The sequence below is a fragment of the Passer montanus genome, unplaced genomic scaffold (genome assembly GCF_014805655.1).
Source record: "Passer montanus isolate IOZ18808 unplaced genomic scaffold, ASM1480565v1 scaffold65, whole genome shotgun sequence".
Lineage (NCBI taxonomy): Eukaryota > Metazoa > Chordata > Aves > Passeriformes > Passeridae > Passer > Passer montanus.
Window position 1 is genome coordinate 3,934,493 of NW_024371593.1, and position 23,461 is coordinate 3,957,953.

General features: G+C 38.1%; 1 protein-coding gene across 1 annotated transcript; it reads left to right on the plus strand.

Moving 5' to 3' along the window:
* Nucleotides 1–8,450: 8,450 nt before the first annotated feature.
* Nucleotides 8,451–16,541, plus strand: GAL (galanin and GMAP prepropeptide). The gene is made up of 6 exons (XM_039728521.1): nucleotides 8,451–9,367; nucleotides 9,481–9,561; nucleotides 10,200–10,254; nucleotides 11,135–11,221; nucleotides 14,196–14,273; nucleotides 16,207–16,541. The coding sequence occupies exons 2-6, from the start codon at nucleotides 9,481–9,483 to the stop codon at nucleotides 16,257–16,259; spliced, it is 354 nt and encodes a 117-aa protein (XP_039584455.1). The 5' UTR covers nucleotides 8,451–9,367; the 3' UTR covers nucleotides 16,260–16,541.
* The last annotated feature ends 6,920 nt before the right edge of the window (nucleotides 16,542–23,461 follow it).

Genomic DNA, 23,461 nt, shown 5'->3' on the forward strand with positions numbered 1-23,461 from the left:
TTATTTTTTCATTTTCACTTCGCTTGCATGGTAAGGAATTAAGATAGGGAAAGCACTGTCCTTTTGATTAGTGTCTAACCAAAGACACCATGCCATTTAACAGATGGGACAGTGATCCTTCTTCCATTCTGTTCCTCCTCTTGAAGCATTTATTTTTCCCAGTGGAAATCTGGAATGACCTAATTCACAGCTGAGGCATCTTGGTTTATGTGAGAGGAGCAAAGGAAGAGGGGGTGTCTCATTTTCCCCTGCAGGAAGGTGAAGAGAAGTTCTCCAATCACTCAGAAGATATCTGCTGATAAATAAGGCAGAGAAAGCACTTGCTTTGTTTCCCCACAGCACACAGAGAAATCTTGCAGCCACTGATGCTTCAAGTTTAGCTCCTAAAATACAAACAGCAGCTCTTTTCCAGCTGTTTGCCTGTGGGACTCTAGATACTGTTTTAATGTTAGTACAAAAAACTTAAAAGAGTATAAGCTAAGTTGTGACAATACTTCTTGCAAATTTATTACTTCATCTTATTTCTCCACATTCAGCTGAAGCCCAATTTCACCTTAGTCTTGAACTGATCAGTGAGGATAAATGCCTGCTCACAAAGCAAGCAGAATGTACTTCCTATCACAGTTGATTTCTGTACTGATCCTGCTGAGAAGGATCAGTACACCCAGAATACCAGTTACCAGTACAAATTTCTGAAAGGAGGCTACATTTACGTGACATAAACAAATTTGCTGACAAAGTCAATGAGGAAGCCAGAGCAGACAGTCTGCCACACCAATGAGACACTAAGAATATTGATATAGGTTGAACATATACTGAAGGGACTGGTATCCCAGCTGGGCCCTCTCCTGGCTTCTTGTACTCTGCCATGGGAAGCAGAAGAAGCCTGGATGCTGTGCAGACTGTTCAGCAATAGCTGAAGCGCTGGTGTGCTTTCAAACATATGAGCTGCTGTGAAGGAAATTTAATCTGTTCCAGCCCAAACCAGTGCACCTACAAAGGTAAAGTCAGAACAGGCAGGCTAAAGCTGGTGGAGCATGTCCTCCCCTTACAAACAAGCATGGTATTCTCATTTTCCATAAAGTAACTAGAATTGGCATGTTGTTTTCACCATTGGGTAAGTAAATCATTTCCATGTCCACCCTGCAGGGTATTTACATAAGAAATTGTTGTTCAAGGTGGCGTATTTGAAAGCAACAAGCCAGTGGAGTTCAGAAAATGATACATCTCATCCTGAAGCAGTTATCTCAAGATGGATTTGCACTCTAAGTTCCAGTGTTGAAGCAGTCTCTTCAGTGGAGTTGAGGTAACTGACCAGCCCAGCACAGCTGCCTAAAGGGAGGTGGGCAAAATGAATTCTACTCCTGTTTAAATGTCTTTTTCTGTAGCCTAGAGAGACATTTGCAAGTAAAAAGACAACTTTAACCTTTCTTACCCTGCCCCAATCCACCTTTCTTCATCTACCTGTTGTTCCTAATTCAAAATACCAGATACAACCTTTAAAATTCTCAGTACTTTAAAACCTTCTATTGGCAAAACACTCTTCTTGCCATAGAATATCATCTTGCAACTGAGTTGTCTGTCAAAATGTGCAGTTGTTCAATATTAGGGCTTTGATTATGAAACATTTCCTTATAACCTTCACCAGAGTGTGTATTTACTAACTTCCAAAGACTAGAAAAAGCCATTTTGGTTAGCCAAAGACAGATGGAAAAGGAAAAGTCTGTTTTATGTGTATGTACATATTTTACCCAACAGTGCAGGAAAAGCTTTAGACCACCCATATTCATTAATTTGTTAACTTGTGGGTCATGCCAGACTCTGCTGCTACTGATATTAATTCTTTTTGCAATGATATATTGATGATACCCAGAACACCTGGAGAAAAACCAATTATGCAAAAAGAATAAGCATAATTATTCCTGGTTTTATCATGCTGGGAAAGTCTACATTGATACAAGTGTTCATTACAGAAACCTTTATGAAATTTCTGTAGATTTATAATGAAGAAAAGGTAAGCTATTTTCACAGTTTATAATACTTCTTGTTTTTTCAGTGTCTACAAAGCTTATTTGATAAATATTATTAAATTATTCAAGAAAAGTAGTAAGGTACCTGCCTGACAGGCATATTTCTGTCCTTTTTTTTTTCTGTTTTATTTAATTTGCCTTATTCAGTTATTTAGGGAAAATTGAGCCTGTAAATTTTCAGTAATAATTGAACTGCTGTGCTGAAAGAAGGAAAGAGATAAAGAAAAAATAAACACACAGAAGTAGTCTGTAAAGAAAAACTACCCTTTTTACCTCAGCATTTGTACATTTAGAGAATTGACTAAGACGGTAATAATTTTACTCTGAGTTGCAACATATAAAAGTATTCCAGTGGGGGTGACTTGGTAAGTACTAAATTCAATATTTTTGCCTTATACATGTTTACATGTATAAGCAAAAGAAATTAAAAATTAACTGCTGGTTCAAACTCTGTAAAAACAATCCCCAAACCTTCTGATGGCCTTCTTACACTGATAATAAAGTAGTTTTCTAGTAGTTAATAGAAATCTCTAACTTTCATTGAAATCTCTAACTTTCTTTGAAAACAAATAAGTCATTTTCTTCTGGAAGTTCAAGTCCTTTGAAGTAATATTGGAAAAGATTGTATATAGTAAACATATATTTTCCTCAGATAGAAATAGGAGGAAACACTCTATTTGAAGCCTGAAAATTCATGTTTGGTCACTAGAAGTAACAAATAGGAATCAAGATGCTCCTATATCACAGCAGTGCTGATTCACTAGGATAAAGCTCTAACATTGCTCCAATACCATTTTATAAATATGCAAAACTCAGGGCATACAGTTTCTTTGCACAAAAGGCCAAGTAGCTCTGCAAGGAGCCAAATTAAACCTCTCCTTGATCAAATATTATGTCAGGTCCATCCACATCTAGGATATCCTATGCTTTGTCTTTTGTGGGGATAGGTAGAACAAAATCAATTCCTGCATTTGTCTTGCAAACCAGGCCTTTGAGTGGGGGCATGTTACTTTTTTTTTTTAAGTCTATTTTCTTTTTTTGGTGTGTACTGAGGAGTCTCCAAAGTGGTTTTATTGGAGTGTTTTGGCAGCAGTATCAACTACCTCTCTGAAATGCCTGTACACCAACACACACAGCACTGAGAAAAACCAGGCAGCTTTAGAGATCTGTGTGCACATTCTCACTGCAGTTACAGCGACATGGTGGGACAGCACACATGACTGGAATGCTGTCATGGATGGCTACATCCTTTCTAGGAAACACAGGCCAGCAATGTGAGGTGGTGGACCTGCTCTTTTATGTGAGAGAGCAGCTGGGATCTATGGAGCTCTGCCATGGGCTGGGTAAAGAACCAGACAAGAGCTTACAGGTAAGAAGTCAACATGCAAGGGACAACGTGGGTGACACTTCTGTGGGTGTTTGTTACAGGCCACCCTGTCAGGAAGGTGAAGTCAATGAGGAATTCTCCAGTCAGCTGGAAGGAGCTTCACAGTCACAGGCTCTGGTGCTCATGGTGAACTTCTGTCACCCTGATCTCTGCTGGAGAAACAACTCATGGGCAGACAGGAGCCCGGAGGCTCCTGCAGAGCACTGATGGTAATGTCTTGACACAGCTGGTGGAGGAGCCATGGAGGAGAGGTGTGCTGCTGGAGAGGTGTACTGACAAACAAGGAAGGACTGGCTGGGGAATCACAGAATCATAAAATCATAGAATTGCTAAGGTTGGCAAGTTCACCACATCCAGCCGTTAACCATGTGAATGTTGGGGTCAGCCTTGGCCACAGTGCCGCGGACTACAGGATCCAGCATGGAGGAAGCCAGGTAATGAATAGGATCATGACCCTTGACTTCAGGAGAGATACCTTTGGCCTCCTCAAGGATTTACCTGGAGGAGTCCCATGGGGTAGGGATCTAGAAGGTAAGGATGTCCAAGAGAGCTGGTTAATGCTCAAATGTCACTTCCTCCAACCTCAACACTGGTGCATCCCTATGAATAAGAAATCACACAAAGCAGAGCAGGAGACCTGCATGGATGAGCAAAGAGCTTCTGGCAAAACCCAAAAGGAAGAAAAAAGTTTATAAAATGCCAAAAAAGGGACAGGCTGTTTGTGAGGAACGTAAGAATGTTGTCAGAGTATGCAGAGATGTGATGAGGAACTCTCAGATCCACTTGCAATTGGGAAAAGGGATGTCAAGGACAACAAGAAAGGTATTCCACCCCATTTTCCACCCCAGGTATTACACTTGTTTTCAAATTACACAGTGAGCCTTTAAGATGGAATGGGTTATTTTTTATCACAGCAGAAAAAGACTAACTGGGTGCACTTACAGTACGATAATGAAGGCTGCGTATTATCATCCTGCTAACTCTATTTTCTGCTTTAACCAAATAAAAACCAGTAACAAACATGATACAAAAGTATTTTGTAGCTGAATATCTATCTTATAACATTCTGCCAATTTTTTCCCACTTCAATTAACTTAATATAAAAATACTTTTGGAAAATATTTGATGTAAATATTATTCTGTAGCTCCTTTTTGAATTACTGTGGGTACATTTCATGTCTGAAATGCCTACTTGTGAGGCTTTTTATATTATAAGGTAGCACCATACTTGCTAATGAAGCAGCTGGTACACTGTTCTGTTAAAAAACAAGCACCATGAAAGCACTGACCTGCTTTCCTGTGGCTTCTCATTTTAGTACACATAATTTGGTAAAGCACTTATTGTCATTTAGCTCAGGTTGGAATGGACCTTGAAAAGTCATTCCTTGTTTAGCACCCTGACCACTTGACTTTAAAACCTCCATGATGGGGACTCTACTAAGGGCCTGGGACATTGATTGTTTTCACTGTAAAAAATTCCTCTCTTATATCAAAATGAAACCTCTCTGAGTATAGCTTGTGCCCTATGCTTGTTGTCCTCTCCGTGTGTGTCCTTGTGAAGAGAGAGCATTCATGCTTTTTGTGGCTGCCTTTTGGGAGCTGCAAAACTATGATGAGATTCCCTTGAGCTTCCTCTTCTCCAGGGTGAAAAGAGCAAACTCCTCAAGTCTTTCCCCAGAGAAAAGGTTCTCCAGCTCTCTGATCACCTTTGTGGCCCTCCTTTGAGCCCTCTCCAATGTGTGTATGTCTTTTTTTGAATGGTTGCACACCAGGACTGGGCACAGAACTGCAGGTGTGGCCTTTCAATTGCAGACTAGACTGGGATGATCACAGCTCTGTCTCTGCTAGTTATGCTCCATGGATGCAGCCCAGGATCCAATCTGCCTTCCTTGCTGCAGCAGCACACTCTGGACTCATTCACCAGGATTTCCAGGTCCCTTTCACCAAGGTTCCTCCTCAGACAAATGGATTCTAGCCTGTCCTGGGAACTTTGGTTATGCCATCCCAGGGGAACAGCCTTGCACTTTTATTTGTTAAACTGCATACTGTTCTTTCTATCCCACTCTTCCAGCCTGTCCAGCTCTCCCTGTAAGACATCCCTTTTGACATGTTCTATGCACCACCCAGCTTGGTGCCACCACCAGATTTGGTGAAGGTTTTGGGATTTTCAATCCCATCATCCAGACCAGTGAGGAGGATGTTAAAGAGCATGCAGCCCTATAGGGTTTGGGTAGGAAGAAATTCCTCCTGAGGTCTTGCAGGAGCAGAAACTCCCTTGTGTTTGGTAGGTGTGGGCTTCCACTGAAGCTGATCAAAGGAGGAGGAAGTCATCCGTGAGAGAGGAATTAAATGGAAAACTAAGCCAAGAACCAGCCTCCTTCAGGTAAGCATCAGAATTCAGAGTTTGGTAAAGGAGCCTCTGCAGCTATAAATCCTGAATCAGCCCTTTGAACCAGAGGTTCTGCTTGGACTCAGAGGGAGCCAGAGAAGCTGAGCTCTAACACTAGCAGGAGCTGAGTGCCAAGCTCAGCCCTCACAGAGCTGAGATATTTAAAGCTGTGTTTGCTCCTGAGAGAGGCAGTGCCTCTGACCCATCCTTAGACAGGCAGGGGGCAAGAGCTCACCATGAGCATTTACTTCAATATGATTTGCTTTATTTTTAAAATATTTTTTCCTTAATTTTGAGCCTTCAGAAGACTCTTTCTGCTAAGTTATAATAGGTCTCTCTATTCAGGGTGGAAACACTGATCTCGAAAATTTGAAATTTGTTCCAATGCAGAAAAGACAGCAATGTAAGCTATTGGTGTCATTGCATTCTAGTGATCACCTGGTAAATATTGAATAGGATTCAAAATAGGCATCTTGAAACTTCTGCAACCAATCTTTTCTAGTTAGCTGGATGATGACACGCCTCCAATAAAGCATTAACTTTCTCTAATGTCATTGTTTCACTGAATTACTCATATATGGGAGACATTTTTTTCTGGTTATTTATCACCCAAGCCTAGAATCCATTACAATTGCTCATATAATATTTGAGGTTTTGTGTACATACTTGAGAAAGGTCTTAAACAATATGTTTACACTTGATGTTGCCTGGGAAGTAGGAAAAAAACTCACTCATTTTTTGTGGAGATGGACATCACTGTGACTGGAGAGGTTACTAATATTTAATATTAATTGGTGAGTTGGTGAAAACAACCCTATTAGACCACTTCAACACAGAAATAGCAGACATGCTTTTTCCTGCTTCATTCATTATCTCTCAGTAATCTCAGCTGTGAAGGGAGTCAACTGCAGACTCCAGACCCTTTGAAAATATAATGCAAAATCCACTTTTATTCAGTGTTTTACCTACTATACAAGATAGCCATTCTGTGTGGCTTATGTTTTTGCTAATTAAAATTTAAATGGTCCATCCTACCTCATCAACTGTATAAAAGAGACATTTTTATCATTAAAGACATGGTAGAATCCTTAGGATTTACTGTTTGTTCTCAAAATTAAATCTCCAGTGACAAAAATGCAATATATTTATTTCCCAAGTCCAATGTTTCAATATTGTCATTTATTTAATCCATATTATAATTTCCTTAAAAATTCAAAGCCTTTTGCTCTAGCTGCAAACAGTATTCTTCCCTGTTTTTCTTTTGATTATTTTTGAAATATTTTTGTGCAGTCACAAGCACATCTATAAAATTACACTCATCTTGCTGTGTGAGACAGCCAATCCTGTCTGTCATGTATCACTTGAGAGACATCAGAGACAGTTTTGTTATCAATGCTCATTGTTCCATTGACTTGAGTGAATTTAGATGAGCTTCATTGTGAGTTTATCTGATGATGGACCTTTGGTGAGGATTAGGCATAACCTAACAGCTACTGCAGATTGCATTTAGCCTTTACAATTAAGCAGACAATAAATAAATCAATGGAGGAATTAGTAGGCTGAATGGCCTTCTCAATGAAAACAAGCTGTGCAGTCACTCAGATGGCCATTAGTCAAGCTAAGCTGGGAAAGGCAGGCTTCAGACTAATCAGACTAATGCTCTTTTTTTTTATCTCTGAGCAGTGAGATTTAAAATTTCTATGGAATAAAGAAAGACTAATAGCATTCTTCAGAAAGAAAATTGTGGGAATGAGAACATCAATTGTAGGAATGACTGATAAAAGTATTTAATTGACACTAACATAAAGATAGATTTAGACAAAAAAGTATGATGGGCAAGTGATGGATTAAGCCTTTCAGTATACAAGAAGGCTTTCTTTTGCATCTGACTCTAGTGGAGATGAAGAGATCGTTTCACTCTAATTTGACAGGAAGGTGCAGGTACTGTGGATGAAAAATCAGAATAAAACCAGCAGGTTAAAAAACATTTCAAATACCTTTTACAGGAACATCAAAAATAAAATTAGTCAAAGCTCACAGAATTAACACATTTTTGTAACATTTCTTGAATGCAAAATTGGACATCTCTTGATATGACTTCTGGGTTATTTTTTCAAATAACAAAACAAAAAGAAAAAATTTTGTGCACAAAGAAGCTTTATGTTTCAAAAATTACTTAGTGGAAGTTAACAGCTGAAAGCTAAGGAATTTCAGTCAAAAGTGCAATTTTGATAAGGTAAAGGACAACATCACTTTGCAAAAATTATATTGCTATTTTCCATATCTGTCTAATCTGAATTGTGAGGATCATGCAATAGGTGAGAGAACACCTTCAGCAAATGGTAAAAAATATAAAATAAAATCTGCAAAGCTGATGTATGTACATGTATGTACATCAGCATTTAAGAATTGCATAAAATAAACTTTATCCCAACAGTTTTTGCTCAGAGACCCAAAGACAAGGCTAGACCATTACAGCCCTACTGCATCCAACAAAAAAGGGTAGCAAATAGAAATACAAGACACAGATGCTACTTCTAGCTTAGATTGTGAGCATTATGCTACATTAAAGTAAAAAAAAAGCTTGCTTTTAAACCAGTGAATGATAAATGTGTTGTTCAAAAGTTTGCAGAGACTCTAGCACTTTCTGGAAAAGGAGCTGTAAGTGGAACTTATTCTGTGCAACATCTCTGGTGTTTTCTCATTGAAAGAGAAATTAACTTGAGGGACTTGCAGTGAATAAACTAATTTGTTGTAAAGTACAATTTTGATGGGGGAAAAAAAGGAACTAATACTGGAATTTCTGCTTTGTAATTCAGTTTTGCACATCCCGATGCCAGCTGTAACCACAACTAAGATAAGCGAACTGGTGAAACTCCGCTGGTTGCAAACGCACAGGCCAGGGCTGCTCTACTCGCTGCAGAGAGCTGGTTTTTATACATAACCCCTGTTTTTTATATATAACCCCCAAAGAAACGCTGTCTCAGGCACAGAGCGGCAGGAAGCGCAGACCCTGACAGCTCCTCTCCCCGATGCTGGACAGCGGGCTCGAGTCAAAGGGATTGCAGGGGCGAGTGAGCCCAGGAGCTGCGGAGCGGAGCAGAGCAGAGTACTTCCCTCAGGCACCTTCCCTCAGGCACCTTCCTTCCCCCAGGCACCTTTCTTCTCTCAGGCACCTTCCTTCTCCCAGGCACCTTCCTTCCCTCAGGCCCTTCCCCAGGCTGTCCCGTGCCCGTGTCCCGGAGGAGATGTGCATCCTGTTCCCCTCACGCCTCCCCTCACGCGGAGGCGCAGCTCAGGGCAGGGCTGGCGGCCCGCGCCGCAGCTCCCGGCTCCCCGCGTCGTGCTCCCGAGTGCCTCTAATCGGCTTGCCGCGATTTCTGCCCTTCCTAAAGCGGCGGGCGGCACGGCCCGGGGGAGGCGGGGGGAGGCGGTGGGCGGCTCTCGGCTCCGGGCTCATAAAGCCCGTAAAGCGCGGCGGGAGCGCGGCGCGGCCGCGGCCATGCAGTGAGAGCCCGCCGTGGGATCAGCGCCGCGAGGGACAGACCGCCCCGGCTCAAGGTACCCCAGCCCCGGCCCGGCTCCCAGCGGGAACGGGGCTGCCAGCCCTGCGGAGCCGGCTCGCCCGCGCCCCGGGGCGGGCGGAGCGTTCACCCCGCCGCGCTTTCTTCCAGATGCAGAGGTGCACCGGATTCCTGCTTCTGTCTTTAATCCTTTGTGCCACCCTCTCGGAAACGCTCGGGCTGGTTTTCTCTGTAAGTATCCGTGTCTCAGCGAGCGAGGAACCAGCGCGAACCTCCCACGGATGCACACTGTTCTTAGACATAGGGATTGCAAAGGATACAGCACCCAAAACCATTTCGGGCTGCAAACAGTTTGCCTTTTTTTTTTTTTTTCGCCCCAGTTAAGAATTTGGAGATTTTAAATGCTAGCTCCCTTGTAAAAAAATACTATGACTAAGAATGTCTGGTTGCTAGACCAAAATTGAATGGGTGTCCCACCTGCCTCCGAAAAGATGAGGTACATACGGACTTCTTTTATGAAGAGGCTGTCGTGTAAATCCAAGCAATAAAAAGGAGCACTGCTGTTTGCTGAGGTGGCTATCAAATATAACAGTGGTGATATAAACTTCAAGTATAAAGTAAAAATTTCTGCCTCCAAAGTGTGATTTGCAGTCATCGCTTGGGTGGTGTGAAACAGTCAAACCACATGGATGTCAATAGCAACACTATAGACACAGGGAGGGGCAAGAGCTCACCATGAATATTTACTTCAGTATGATTAGCTTTATTTTTAAAATATTTTTCTTGATTTTGAGCCTTCCTTTCTGCTAAGAGGATGTCCATTTGAGTGTAGGTGGTGCAATAACATACTTGTGTTTTTTTCCTTTAAGGCAAAAGACAAAAGGGGTTGGACTTTGAATAGTGCTGGTTATCTACTTGGGCCACGTAAGTGAGGCACTTTTTTCATTATTTCAAAATGCAAAAATTGTGTTATTCACTTCTCTGAATACAGCAGTTTTGTCTAAACCTGCAAAACTGAGCAAATTCATTTGGAAAAACACTTGTTTAGGTGTTTGTTACATGCCTGTCATAGAACTGAGTTGTCTTGGATGACAGCTGCTCTTTTCTAAAGAAGTGTGATGGGAGGCCTTATGTCCAGAAACACATCTGCTCATATTTTGTGCTTCTGAACTGTAATTTTCATATGACAAATACGCCATCACCAGAAGCATTAAAAAAATCTTACAGTATCTTACATGTCAAGGCAGAATGACAAAATGTATACCTTTCCACCTATTTCAGATTTCTCCTTTAAATCTTTTTACAAACTTTCAAGTACTTGACTTTATTATACTACATTGTTTTTAAAATTAAAGCAAAATAATTAAAACAGTAACTTGCAAACTCAAGACTGTTAACAGTTCACTATGTGAAAAATCAATATACAAGATCAAAATACAGGACTACTGGTTTACAGGTGGAGATAACAAATGCAGGTTGTAAGAAAAGTAATACAAAACCAAGCTGTCTCAAATATTTGTCCTTTTACCATTAATTCTTGTGAATGTGGTAACATTCATCACCAGTGTTTCTATATTTTCAGTCTCAGTAATACATAGACAAATGCTACACATAATTACTCTGACACTCTTCATTCTTTTTATCTAACAATAAAGATTCATAAAAAAAAGAAAAGAAGTTTAATGCATCTTAAATATATTAACTGGTTCTGTAAATGTCTGGAAGCATATTTGTCCAAAGCAGATCTAAGCAAATTGGAAAATCTGAGTCCATTAACTCATCTGATTTTTAATTTATTTATCAGATGCAGTAGATAACCACAGATCTTTTAATGACAAGCATGGTTTCACTGGTAAACGCGAAATACCGCCCGACGAGGATATTAAAGCAGGTAATGAAAGTCTGAAAACAAGCATCTTTGATTTGTTTTTTATGTTAAGTAATTTATTTACTATTGAACTGACTAGTTGGATACAAAACTATTTCTGCATTTCAACAGAAATCCTAATAAACATATGAAAGGAAGAAAAATGACATTCGGCCACTCACTGTGATCTTTGTATGCTCATAGACTACAACATCTAAGTGATTAGGAAAATGTATCATAATTTTGTTGCTCTAAATGTGTAATAGATCATACTGCTTTGAAAAAACTTTGGTTTTTTTCTCTTTTCATATGTTAAAGTAAGTATTTCAAATGCCACTCTAGCCACTCCAGAATTAATTAGTTTTTGGCAAAGAAGAGAGTCCATAAAGGCATATTTCAGTAATGAAGGCTATAGAAAATACAAAGTCTCAGTACTTCCTTTGATTAAGCCAGGTGGATTATCTTCATTAAAAGACTGAGAACCTGCTCACAACTGAAGTCAAAATGCTTAGATGTGGCATGTGTCAGAATTTAGTAAATGGCAATTAAAAGGGATTTTAATGTTTTGGATTTGTCATCCAAAGCTGGGCCTCTATATGTCTAGACTCCCTTAATGAAGAGAAGCTGACAATTTTTAGGCTTTATTTTGAACACCTATTTCAGGATAAGGTGCAGAAACTTCTAGAAAAACCTGTTTTATCTCCTGAGGAGACACTAAACCTGCTGCAGGCATCTAAAGTGAGCTGGGATGAATCTCATCCTTAGGCTGATAAAAGTGACCACAGTACTTACTGAGTACAATTATCATTGCACTAATGGGGGCAAAACAAAGGTTTTGGAGCCTATTTTAAATAACACCCAGAACAGTGCAAATGTAATTTATGCCAAGTAGGTGCATAAATAAAGGACACGTGTTTAATTACAATCTCATGCATGCATACTTCGTAAAGAGAAGAGAAACATTAATACATTTCTTAATTGTTAGCACTCTCTGAAGGACTGTCTGTTCAGTTCTGTCACAGTTACATAGTGGGGCTTTGGGGTTTGTGTGGGGTATTTTTTTGGTGCTGTGCTTTAGTTTGGTTTGTTGGTTTATAAGGAAAAGAAACCAACACTGATGTCTCAAATACGAGGGTTAAAACAATATATGGCCAGTCAAAAACGATGCAGAAGTAAGGGACTGGCAATCCAGCAGCAGAGATCACTGTGCAAAATGTAGCCATTTGTGCATATCCCAGGTCCCTTACAGGAATATGAACTTATGGATTTATGGAACTCTCTTGCTTGAGCCTCCACAATTGCGGATAAATCCAACCAAACTTGTCAGGATGAGACTTCAAAATTACACAGCTGCCTCTGCTATGAACTTCATTCTCTCCCCTCACCAAATGTTTCTTTGAAGCTGAAGTTTATTACAGAGTTCCTGCCCAAAGGAGATTTAAATATATATATATTTAATGCATAAGAAATGCATAAGATAATCAATATATTATTTTAATTGAAAATTAAGGATTTCTCCTGATTATTTGCAAAAGCTCCTTAGAATGGCAATATATGCATATATTATTTTATTAATGTGAAAGAGTTCCTGCAAAGGACTGTGCTTTCCTTGAAGGAATACTGCAAAATTCATAAGCTCTCCAGATAACCTAGAAAAATTTGTAAGCTGAATACTAGGTCCAGGAGAAAAAACCACAACAAAACTACAACCATCTATAAGCACAATTAGTCAAATCTTTAAGTTACAAGATCATAATGGTTTGTTGACTGAAATCTGCAAGTTACCCACTATGCAGAATTAAGGTAAATAGCTGAGCGATACATAATTACAATATTTCCAAGTTATGGAGAAAAAATGTTTATCCAATAGATATCACATGGATAATAAAATCTTGACAAAAATGTGACTGATATAATAATAACAAAAATTCATAACAGGTTAGGTGGGAATAAAAGCTAAGGAAAAATTCAAATAAAAGAGTATTATTAATGCAAATAATATCTTTGTGTGAATTCAAAGACTGGAAGACAAGATTTTTTAGGTGCAAGCCTATTAAATGCATTCTTAATTGCTTATTCTTCATGTACCTTTGTGTCCCTTGCAACTCTCATAAATGTTTTAATTTGTGCTACTGAGCTCAGTCTGCCTTCTGACCCATCTGATAATGTTTTCAGTGATGTAATAATGGGCTGTTGGTTCTGGTAACCACATCTGTGTGCAGAGAGTTAAAAATCTTGGGGAAATTGCTTAACATTTGTTCTTGATAGAGAGCAGTTCTCCATCCTGCTAAAAAGAGCAAGGTGTCTTCCTCCAACTCCTGGCTGATATTTCTTTCTCTCATTTACAGGTGCAGAAAGCATCTTTCTTAAAAGTACAATAACAAGCACCCATTAGGCCATTAAAATAGCATCCAAAAGCTATTTTCACAAGCTTGAGGTCAAGTGTATTGGATTAGATACCTGTGTGAAAACACAGCTTTTTGGACTTGTAGAAAAACACCCAGGCCTAGCCTGTGGGCCACAAATCACTTCTATATCATTTGAAAGGCTTATTTGGAACAAAGTCGGGCTACCTGAATGAACTTTTAACTGTTCTGTAAAGCTGATGAATTTGTTTTCTAAATTTGAAATTTAACCTATCCCTGCAGGCTCAGGTGGACATAAAAGAGAGAGCTGCAGAAGAGGATAATTCTCTTCTGCAACAGATCTCATAAGACCTAAAGATCACAACCATGAAGGTGCCAAAGCAGCTGCTATGCAGCAATGGCATACAAAGCTGGGTAAATTTGAGTCTGAGAATTGCAGTTGCCTCCCTTATAGAGGCTTTGCACTTCCATGAAATGAGGTTTTCCATCAAGGATTTTGAGGAAAAAGGAATTTCAGATAGTTTTAGTGGGTTTTTTTCCTCCCCAGAGTACTCCTAGACTTAGCCACACTGCCTCATATGATGTGTCTTTGGACCAGGGTTACTGTGAGTAACAGCCAGCTTGTTTTCCAGGGAGCCTTGGAAGACCCCTGGCTGATGAAAACATTGTGCGCACAGTAATTGAATTTTTGACCTACTTGCATCTGAAAGGTTAGTGAATAACTTTTAATCTTTCACAATTTCTGGTAGGAAATTTACTGAGGAGACAAGACTATCCCTTAATGTACACACCTGCTGCAGATTTGAGTGTGCAAGACTTGCAACAACACCTCTGGCATCACTCACACACAGAGTGCAGGTGACCCTGGAAAATTGCAGCTCAGTGGAGATCTGATGTAGCAGAGTTCTGATACCATTCCATCACTTGTTAGTGCCAAAATAACACATCTCTCTTTTTGCACCTATTCTACAATAAAGTTGCAAGACAAAATTGCAGCAGCACTAAGCTGAATGTTGGCAAACAGCTCAGAGTGCTCTGAATTAAAAACTCTGTACAGTTTAGGTCTTCTAAAACTGTCAACAAAATGTATAAAACCATAACACAGAGTTGCAAAGAAACCAACAGGTAGAAAAAAGTTATTCTACTGCAAATGTTTAAGGATTTTTTTTGGTCTCAAAAACTAGACAATTCAATAAATCAGTAACTTCCATGTTCTTACTTTTGTATACAACAAATTATAAGCAACTCAGTGGAAAGTGTATGCTGTGAACTGTGTGTACATTTGTGTTTTAATTTCATTATTAAAAGAGACTTTCCACAGATTGGTTTACTTTCTGCATCCCTGGGATACTTTTGACTCATTGCTTTCTGAATTATTTGTAACCACCCAAGGAAAATAATTCTCATTACTGAAAATGTGAACCCAGTGTTTATTGAATTGAATTTGCATTTGAAAACAAAACCTCTTTATAGCTAGTCCTAAGGGCCTAAAATAATTCAAGTACATATTTAAAGTAGATTATTAGCATATATATTTACTGTGGACAAAGTAGTAGTTTGTTTGCTGTATCACTGTGAAGAAAGAGTCCAAAACTCTCCTTTACTCTGCTGTGTGAGCCTAGGAGGTAAAATAAACATTTGGACACAGGAGAAAGGGTGTAAAATAACCTCAATCACACACCTTCTATTTAGGCTAAAAGCTGCTAAATCAGACAAGAAAATAAAAAGCATCTCACAGAAATACAGACTTCTTCCCTGCAATAAATGAGCTAAAAAGGCTCCCTTCTTGGGACAGTAATGACAAAGAGTTGTTTTTATTCAGGAAAGGTGGTGGTATTACCATGTCCTCACGAAAAACAAAAAATGAACCTGCAGATCTGGCTTTTTGCAGACACAGTTCTTGTAGTCTCAGGTTGCATGAGACACAGAATGTTGTCGCATATTATCTCTTAACAGTATTTATTGGAAAGGCTTAGTACAAACTCTTACATAAACCCAGAACTGAAAATTAAGCAGGTGAAAACCATATTTTTTAATGATAGAAATCCTTCAACACATTTGCTTAAATGAAACCTTACTACTTTAAAGACTTGGTTTAGATTTGTTCCTTGGGGGAAGAGGCGGAACCCCACTGATGGGGTTCAGATTCAGGCAATAGCTATTCAGATTAGATACACATTTTAATCTGCAAGAAAAAGGCAGTATTTTTACTGCTAAGAAGTGCCTTGGTAATAACTAAAAGTGGCCTTCATCTCTTTCTCTTGGAAATTATTCCCTCCAGCTTTAAGTGCATCTCATAAAGAGCACATGTAGAATGGCAGCTGTAATTAGATAATATTAAGTCTTATGAGATTCTGGGATCCAGCAATATCAATTGACATAATAAAATTAATATAATTGTTGTTCTGTCACTGCTGTTTCTAAATTGTTGGAATTGTGTCAGGAAAATATTATTGACAATCAAAAGGAAAAAAAGCCAGTATTTTATAAATTAAAATATGAAAAGTTCAAAGATTGGTCTTTTATAGTTGAGAAAAGTATTACAAAAATTTATATTACTGAAACTGGATTTCATTACTTAATTGCTAAGATAAATATGCATATTTACATATGTGTTAATTATAATTTTTCCCTATTTTGCAGAGGTGGGAGCACTTGACAAGCTACCTAAACCAGAGGAAATGAACCAGTCTTGAAGAATGCATTTTTATTTTGTTGCAGTGTAGATTTAGACTGAATTCTAAACAAAAGACCAAAATGACCTGAAGTTAAGAAGTATGGTTTGCATTTATTTGATAAATGGTAAACAATGTTCTGCCCTCTGGTTGGTTTGTTGGATTATTTTTTGCTTTTTTTTTCCCCCTTCCCTCCCTCTCCTGCAATGTCATTGTGTATAATTTTGCTTTGGTCAATTTTTTTCTGTAGGTAAATGATAAAATAAAAATAAAGAGCAACAAAGTTGTTTCATTTTAAAATTATGTACATGCCAGCACACAATGCATCATATAGAAAACTTGGGGTAAATTGTAAGATTACACTGCATCTATACTCTGCAATATTAGAGCAGAATAAAACATATACAGTATATATTGGGTACTTTAAATAACAGAAAAACAACTTCAGAGAGCTGCCATGCAGAATCATTTGAAGTCACAGATCTGTCTATAGTTCTGTGCTTCTAGGAAACATTACTCCCTGTTCATATTTTCACAGACATGACATAAACTCCTGTTCCTAATAAATTCCATATTATTCACCTGTACTACACTGGCCCATTGGCTGGAGCATACCTTGATACAATGCAAATTTAACTGTTCTGTGCAGAGTTACACAAATCTTATGTGTGGGATTCCCATGTCATGGAGAACACTGGGGCTGCAATCTTAATGAAGAAAGGCTGCTGCAAGGTTGAAAATACCCCCCATGAGATGCTTTATTCTGAGTCCAGCAGAGCACTTGGATCCATGTTTAATCCATGCGAAACAGCTTTGATGTACTGGACCAGGATGCTAGGCCTGCACACAATAAATGTCAGATCCAGACTGAGGAAAGGTTTGAGAGGTTACAGAACCTTAGAAAGGTTTTTCATACTCAGATGACTCCCAGCCTCTGCACAAGTGCAATGAAATATCATCCTTTCAAAATGCTGACATGCACTGGAGTGCACAGACTGACAGAAATTTTGCAGACCTTTATTATCTAATCTGTTTTTCACTTTTAGCATAGCAGAATTCTAAAAGCCAAGCCACTAGTGTGTGCTTTGTACCCACAGAGCCATCCCACCCTGTCACTCAGGCTGTGCTCTTCCTGTGACAGTCACTCAGCCTCTGGTCTCATGTCTGATGTTTTCACTTTCCAAAGGGTGGAAACACACTTCCTATCAGATCCAGTGAGCCTCTGAGCAAACTCTTCACGCTAGGCTGTACTGGATTTCTTCTTGTTTTTTCAGAGTAATGAAAAAAGTATACACTGCTAATAGAAATGCTGCTAGTTCAACATTATTTGGCAAGTTTATGGGCTTCCCAAAATGTGCAAAAAAGAACAGAGTGAAATTTAACCTCTGTACATTGGTATAGCTCAGAAAGTCCAAACTCTCATTTCCACTAGTGATGTCCACGCTCCTCACATAACCTTGAAGTAGAGCTCACTAACATCAAGAGGTTTTATTTTCATGGGCTTCCATGGACTTTGGCTCATTGACTGCTAAAATCCAGGATCTATTTGGAGAACCCAGTAGCAAACCATCTCTGGCAAAGCAGCTGAATCTATGATCAAATAAAAGGAACTTCATTTTTGCATTGAATTTTGTTCCTTTTCAAAAAGGATAAGAAATTAGAAATAATAGGATAGAATTAGAAAACAGTTATGACTTTGATCCAATTCAGATTTGACCTTCAGCTCCTTAGAGTTGCAGTCATCCTGTTAGAATGGTTATTCAAAATTCTCAAATTTGAGATTGTTTGAAACAGTGGAAAACTCATAGGATCAGGAAGATTTAAGGCACTGTCTAAACAGGGAGGCTCACAAGATTTTACATCATGCTGCACTGTTATATGTACATATTTAGAAACCAGATTATTATAAACTAATTACCAAAAGCAGTCCACATACTTTCATTTAATAATTTCTGCATTCAAATAATGCTGCACTGTTATATGTATGTATATAGAAACCAGGTTATTAAACTAATTACCAAAAGCAGTCCACATACTTTCATTTAATAATTTCTGCATTCAAATACATATTGATAATATTCTGAAATAGATACAGGTAACATTTTCAGCTTGTTTCTTCACCCTTGTAATGCCTCTTATCTTTGCAGATCTGAAGGGGGGAAACCACAGTAAGAAGTTCTTTTGGATCAATTCTTCTGGATCAATTTTGTAATTTCAGTCATATTATTATTTCATTAACATTCAATTTATTTAAAGTATGTCTTAAATCACTTAATCTCAAACATAAGTTCTGCAAATATTTGGAATAACTTCTCCATAACCAACCTCTTGGACAAACACCTGATAAAAATGTCCAATGTCCTTTCATCCACAAATTGAAAACAATAAGTCTCAATGGGGCAAATGGACAATAAAAGAATGTGACATTTCAGTAGAAAATAATTTTAAAAATCCCCTTTTCCATCTCATAACATAATTTATTGCTTATTTGTATATATCCTATTCTATTGTCATGTAGGATTAAGTCAAACTTACAGTTATACTACCAACAAAAGCCAAATAAAAAAAACCCCAAAAGAGTAAACATTTCTTGTAATGTTTGCCAGTGATATGAAATTACCCTTCATGCAAATTTAACTCTGACAATGAACAGAAGGCTTGCATGATGCTGAATGACTGGACAATAAAATGGAAGATGAGATTAAATGCTGATGCAAGCAAATTATGTACGCAAAGAAAACCAACTCTAATTTTATACACACGCATGCTAATGCTCCAAATTATGTCTGGAAATATAACGCAGACTCATTGTACATAGTCCTCTAAAAATGTTCTTTTAAACCTCACCAGTGGATAGAAAGCCAAAGGGAATAGTAGGAATTACTATGAAAAGATACCATTCCCAATTTTTATACCAACCGCAGTTCTGGAGAACTTTTCCACTGCAGAGAAAAAAATCACTGTCAGGGCAGAAAAGCCATAGGGAAAAGTGACAAATATTTTTACTGATTTTCATACACAGAGCAACTAAATAGGTGGGAGATGAGAATCTTAAATGTTGTGCTAAAAAGTGCTTTTTCTTGTAAGCCAAGATAATGATTAAATGCCAAATTATGATAAAATTATCAAGTAACACTTTTAAACTCCACACCCAGAAAAACCCAGAAGGCTTTTCCATACATCTCCTGATGAAATTGTGGCACAGGACTTTGTGGAAGCCATAGGTTATGAAACAGTTATATTCATGGAAGAAAAGTCCTTCAAGGTCCAAGCATTTAAAACATTTTTTTTTCAGACCAAAATAGGTAAGTGAGAGCACAGAGCTTTAAAACAACCCTTAAACCTGATTCAGGGATTAATTAAACAGGACTCCTTCAGCTGCACAGCATTTGATGCCAGTTTACAAGAGAAACATGGAAATCACATATATTTGGCTAAAAATTCTGGAGAAATACTGAATTCTGAGAATTACCTATAACAAAAAAACCCCTCTAATTTTATACAATGTTTCACCTACCTGCCAGGTAGTCTCATTAAAACTTGTTTAAATGCAAATCAGTTCAGCATAAAAGGGGGAATTTCTGGTGGAGCAGCTGGCACAGAAGATTAGGAAGTCATCAGGGAGCTGACAGGATACATGTATTTTCCCACCTGTCTACTCATGTAAAGGTCAGACTGCAGCATTAGCATAGAAAAATTAGGCAGGACTCAGAGCCCTGAGGATGTTTGAGGGGTTGCCAGAATGCTGCTCCCAGGTTTAATGTTACCTGGGTTCAAACTGCAGCCCCTTCTGCCTGAGGTCGTGGAGAATCTTGGTTTTGAGTCCATTTACGAAAGATCCTGACATATCCTTAAGGGCTCTTTTGTATTTCCAAAGAGATGAGGAGATATGATATGAGATAGCATGTGGAGAAACACATTAATAACTCCCCCCAAAAATGGCAGAAGTATTTTAAAATTATTTCAGAATATGTGACACAAAATGGAAGCAAGTTAGAGAAGTATTTTGCATTTTGTTCAGAATGCACATCACCTCAGGAGTTTTCCAAATTTTAGAGGGTTAACAAAAAGTTTAGACTCAAGTGCCTAGCAGAACAATTTTACACCAATTCACAGAGTACTTTAATGGTGCAGTACTTCTGCCACTATTTTGTGTTTTATCACTTCTTTTTAAATAAATGCAAATAATAATTCTGGTACCTAATTTTATGAGGACTGAGTGTGACCCAGCCATAGAAAACTACACCTCACTGATCCCTTTACTACCCAGATTCAGTAGCTGGGTGTACAAATATCAAGTTGTTAAGGTTTTTATTAACTCAGAGCACTGAACATTTGTCAATGCATGTGTCAATGCACACTCAGAACCTCCCAGAGTTGAGCTGTGAAAAGCCAGAGCTGAACTGAAGATGAGAATTATTTTATCTCCTTGCTTGTGAAGGAGCAAAAACGGTATCAAAAATTTATTCCCTAAAACTTTATCAAATTCCCTTGAGATACTACTTATGCATTTCTAATTTAATCCATCTCCACAGATTTTTTTTTTCTAATTAAGTACATATAAATCATACAGCCTTTCTGAGTCCTAGGAGACATGAGTCTCATTCAGAATGTCTGCCTGAGGAGAAATTCTAAAATACCTGTTACCATTCAGATTGGATTTTTTTACAGTTTCTGAAATAAATGTTGCTTATGTATCACTCACCAACACAAATACAATTAATTCAGAATGTAATGCTTCTGTAATTTCCCCTTCAAAAAATTCACAAGATATTGCATTTCCTTGAAATTATTCTATTCCTTCAAAAATCATTCTACTGGATAATAATTGATCAGATTTATGAATGTTGTGGCTATTATTTGCATTTATCAATATTAAAGCTAGCATTTCTTGACAAAATCTAAAACTGATGCTTCAATTATTTACATCAATATAAGTTCCTATGTCATATTTTCAGGAGTATTCTTTGCTTACTATTTATTCAGATGACAGTGCAGGAGAATCACACCCTGCTTCCCTAAGGTCTTTCTGCAATTTGATTATTTAAAACCTGATTCTTCTTCAACTTCTGATTTAAAAGATAGCAGATTTAGGAATCATTAGCTTTCTGATAGTTTTCATATCTATTGTTCTCTGCAGCAATTAAAGTAATAAAGTGCTCTACTTAAAGTATTCTCCAAAGGTTTCTGTGAGAATTTGATGCATCTTCTCTGCAAATCAGGGTTTGAGGACACTTAGGCTGAGTGACTGCTGCTAGGGCTCTCCACGGGCACTCTGGGCTCTGGAAATGAAGAGGGCAGCTCTGAAAAATGAAATTTGCATCTGCTCCCTGCTAGCAGAGCGTGGGTGCTGCCTCTGAATCCAGAGCAACCTTTTAAATGAGACATTTGGATTTCCTCCTTCAATTCAAGCAGAATGAACACAGGCCCTAAGGCTTAGAGATCCAGTAGAAGCAGACAGGAAAGATAACCATGTTACATTTTTGCAGTACTTTTCAAACATAGTTTTTCAAATTATCCCTCCTTGGTTTTTGTGCTGATTACCCAGTTAGCCACTGTTTAAAAATAAAGCTCATCAAATACAACACATAAGGGCTAAATCCTGACCTATGAAACTAACTGCAGTGGTACTGTTGACCTTGAAAGTACATTTCAAGGTTCAACTTCATCCAGTGCAGCAATGTTATTAAGAGAAATGAATTTTAACAAATCTCAGATCTTACATAGAAAAAGAAATTTCAGAAATAAAACTATAGTCACCCTCATTCCATCAACAATACTCCTCCTTTCCACCTGCTGCAAAGCATGTTGTTCATTAATTCCTACTGTCACTTTGTGCTATCAGAACCATCTACTGATTCTAGACATTAAAGAAATTATACTCTGTGTATTATTTATTTCATATCTGTGAAATTTTACTTAATTTCATGTAGTTCAAACTATATAACACTTTTTGCCCCAAAATATTTACATTTTTCTTTTCTGTCTAGTCCATTTTTATTTGAATTCCTTTTGCACTGCACATTATAGATAGTCTTTTATTGTTCACCAGAGCCCTCAACCATCTGTTTAACTAGACATAATAATTTTGTCATTTTAATAATTATTTTTATATTCTTCTCCCCATTCTAGCTATATTTTAGCATAAAACACAGTAATTATCAAAAATTAATATTTGTGACAGTGCTGATAAGCCAGATATTGCTGAGTGGATGAAGGGAAGAAGATGTAACTTGTTTTTTTCCGTCTATCATCTATAGTAGTTATTAAGCATAAGCATTATTCTTCACCTCAGCCAGACAGAAAGGAAAAAAGACTTGTTTTTTCCTTTCTGGGGAAAAGAACCTAATATTTTTTACCACACTACCTTTTGTGAATTCACAGTGGAGTCACATCTGTAGACAGACTTGGGATACATTCTTCGGAAGAATTAAAGCAATAAAGGATTTTAATTCTTTGTTTTCAACAAAGAATTAAAATTTGTGGACTTTTTTTTGGAGGTGTTATTTTAAGATGCAGAAACACACTTGATTGGATCTATTAGGCTGTGCAAGGAAGTCAAGTATTGAATTACCAACAAGATTTGAAATTTAAATTAGCTATTTGCAATATGAACCATTATTAAAGCAAGAACTTATGTGCTGTTAAAAATCCAACTTTATACAAGTCTTAATCTTAGGATGCCAAAATAAATGCCCTCTGTAGGTGAAAGTATGGAGAACACTAATAACATATGATATCAAAGTTTTGTCTGTGTTACTATTGGTTTACCTATTTCTCAGCAAAAATGTGATGTTATCCAGCAAATAAAATGAACTCACCGACATCTCAAGGACAAAAACCTGCCAGGAAAGTGTCAGGGCAAGTCCAGAGCAAGGAGGCTGCAGGTTCTGGGCCATGGAACACAGGACACCCCGCACTGGCAGTCAGGTGTGGCTCTGCCTGGGCCCCCACACCTGATAGCAGGCTGGATGAGGCAGGCATCACCACATTTTCCTCTGAAATATTATAAGACTTTGGCATCACCTGGGTTTCTTCTGAAATATTGCAAGGCTTTGGCACCACAATGCTTGAAATCGTGCTAGGGACTTGCGTCGCCTTCTGAAAACCTTACCCTTGTGCTATCCAGACGGGGAAAAAAAATTGCAGAACTTTCAATTCCTGTTAGGATTAATAAGCCTAAAATCACATAAAGAGCTGAAATTAGGAGCAGCAGCAGGAAG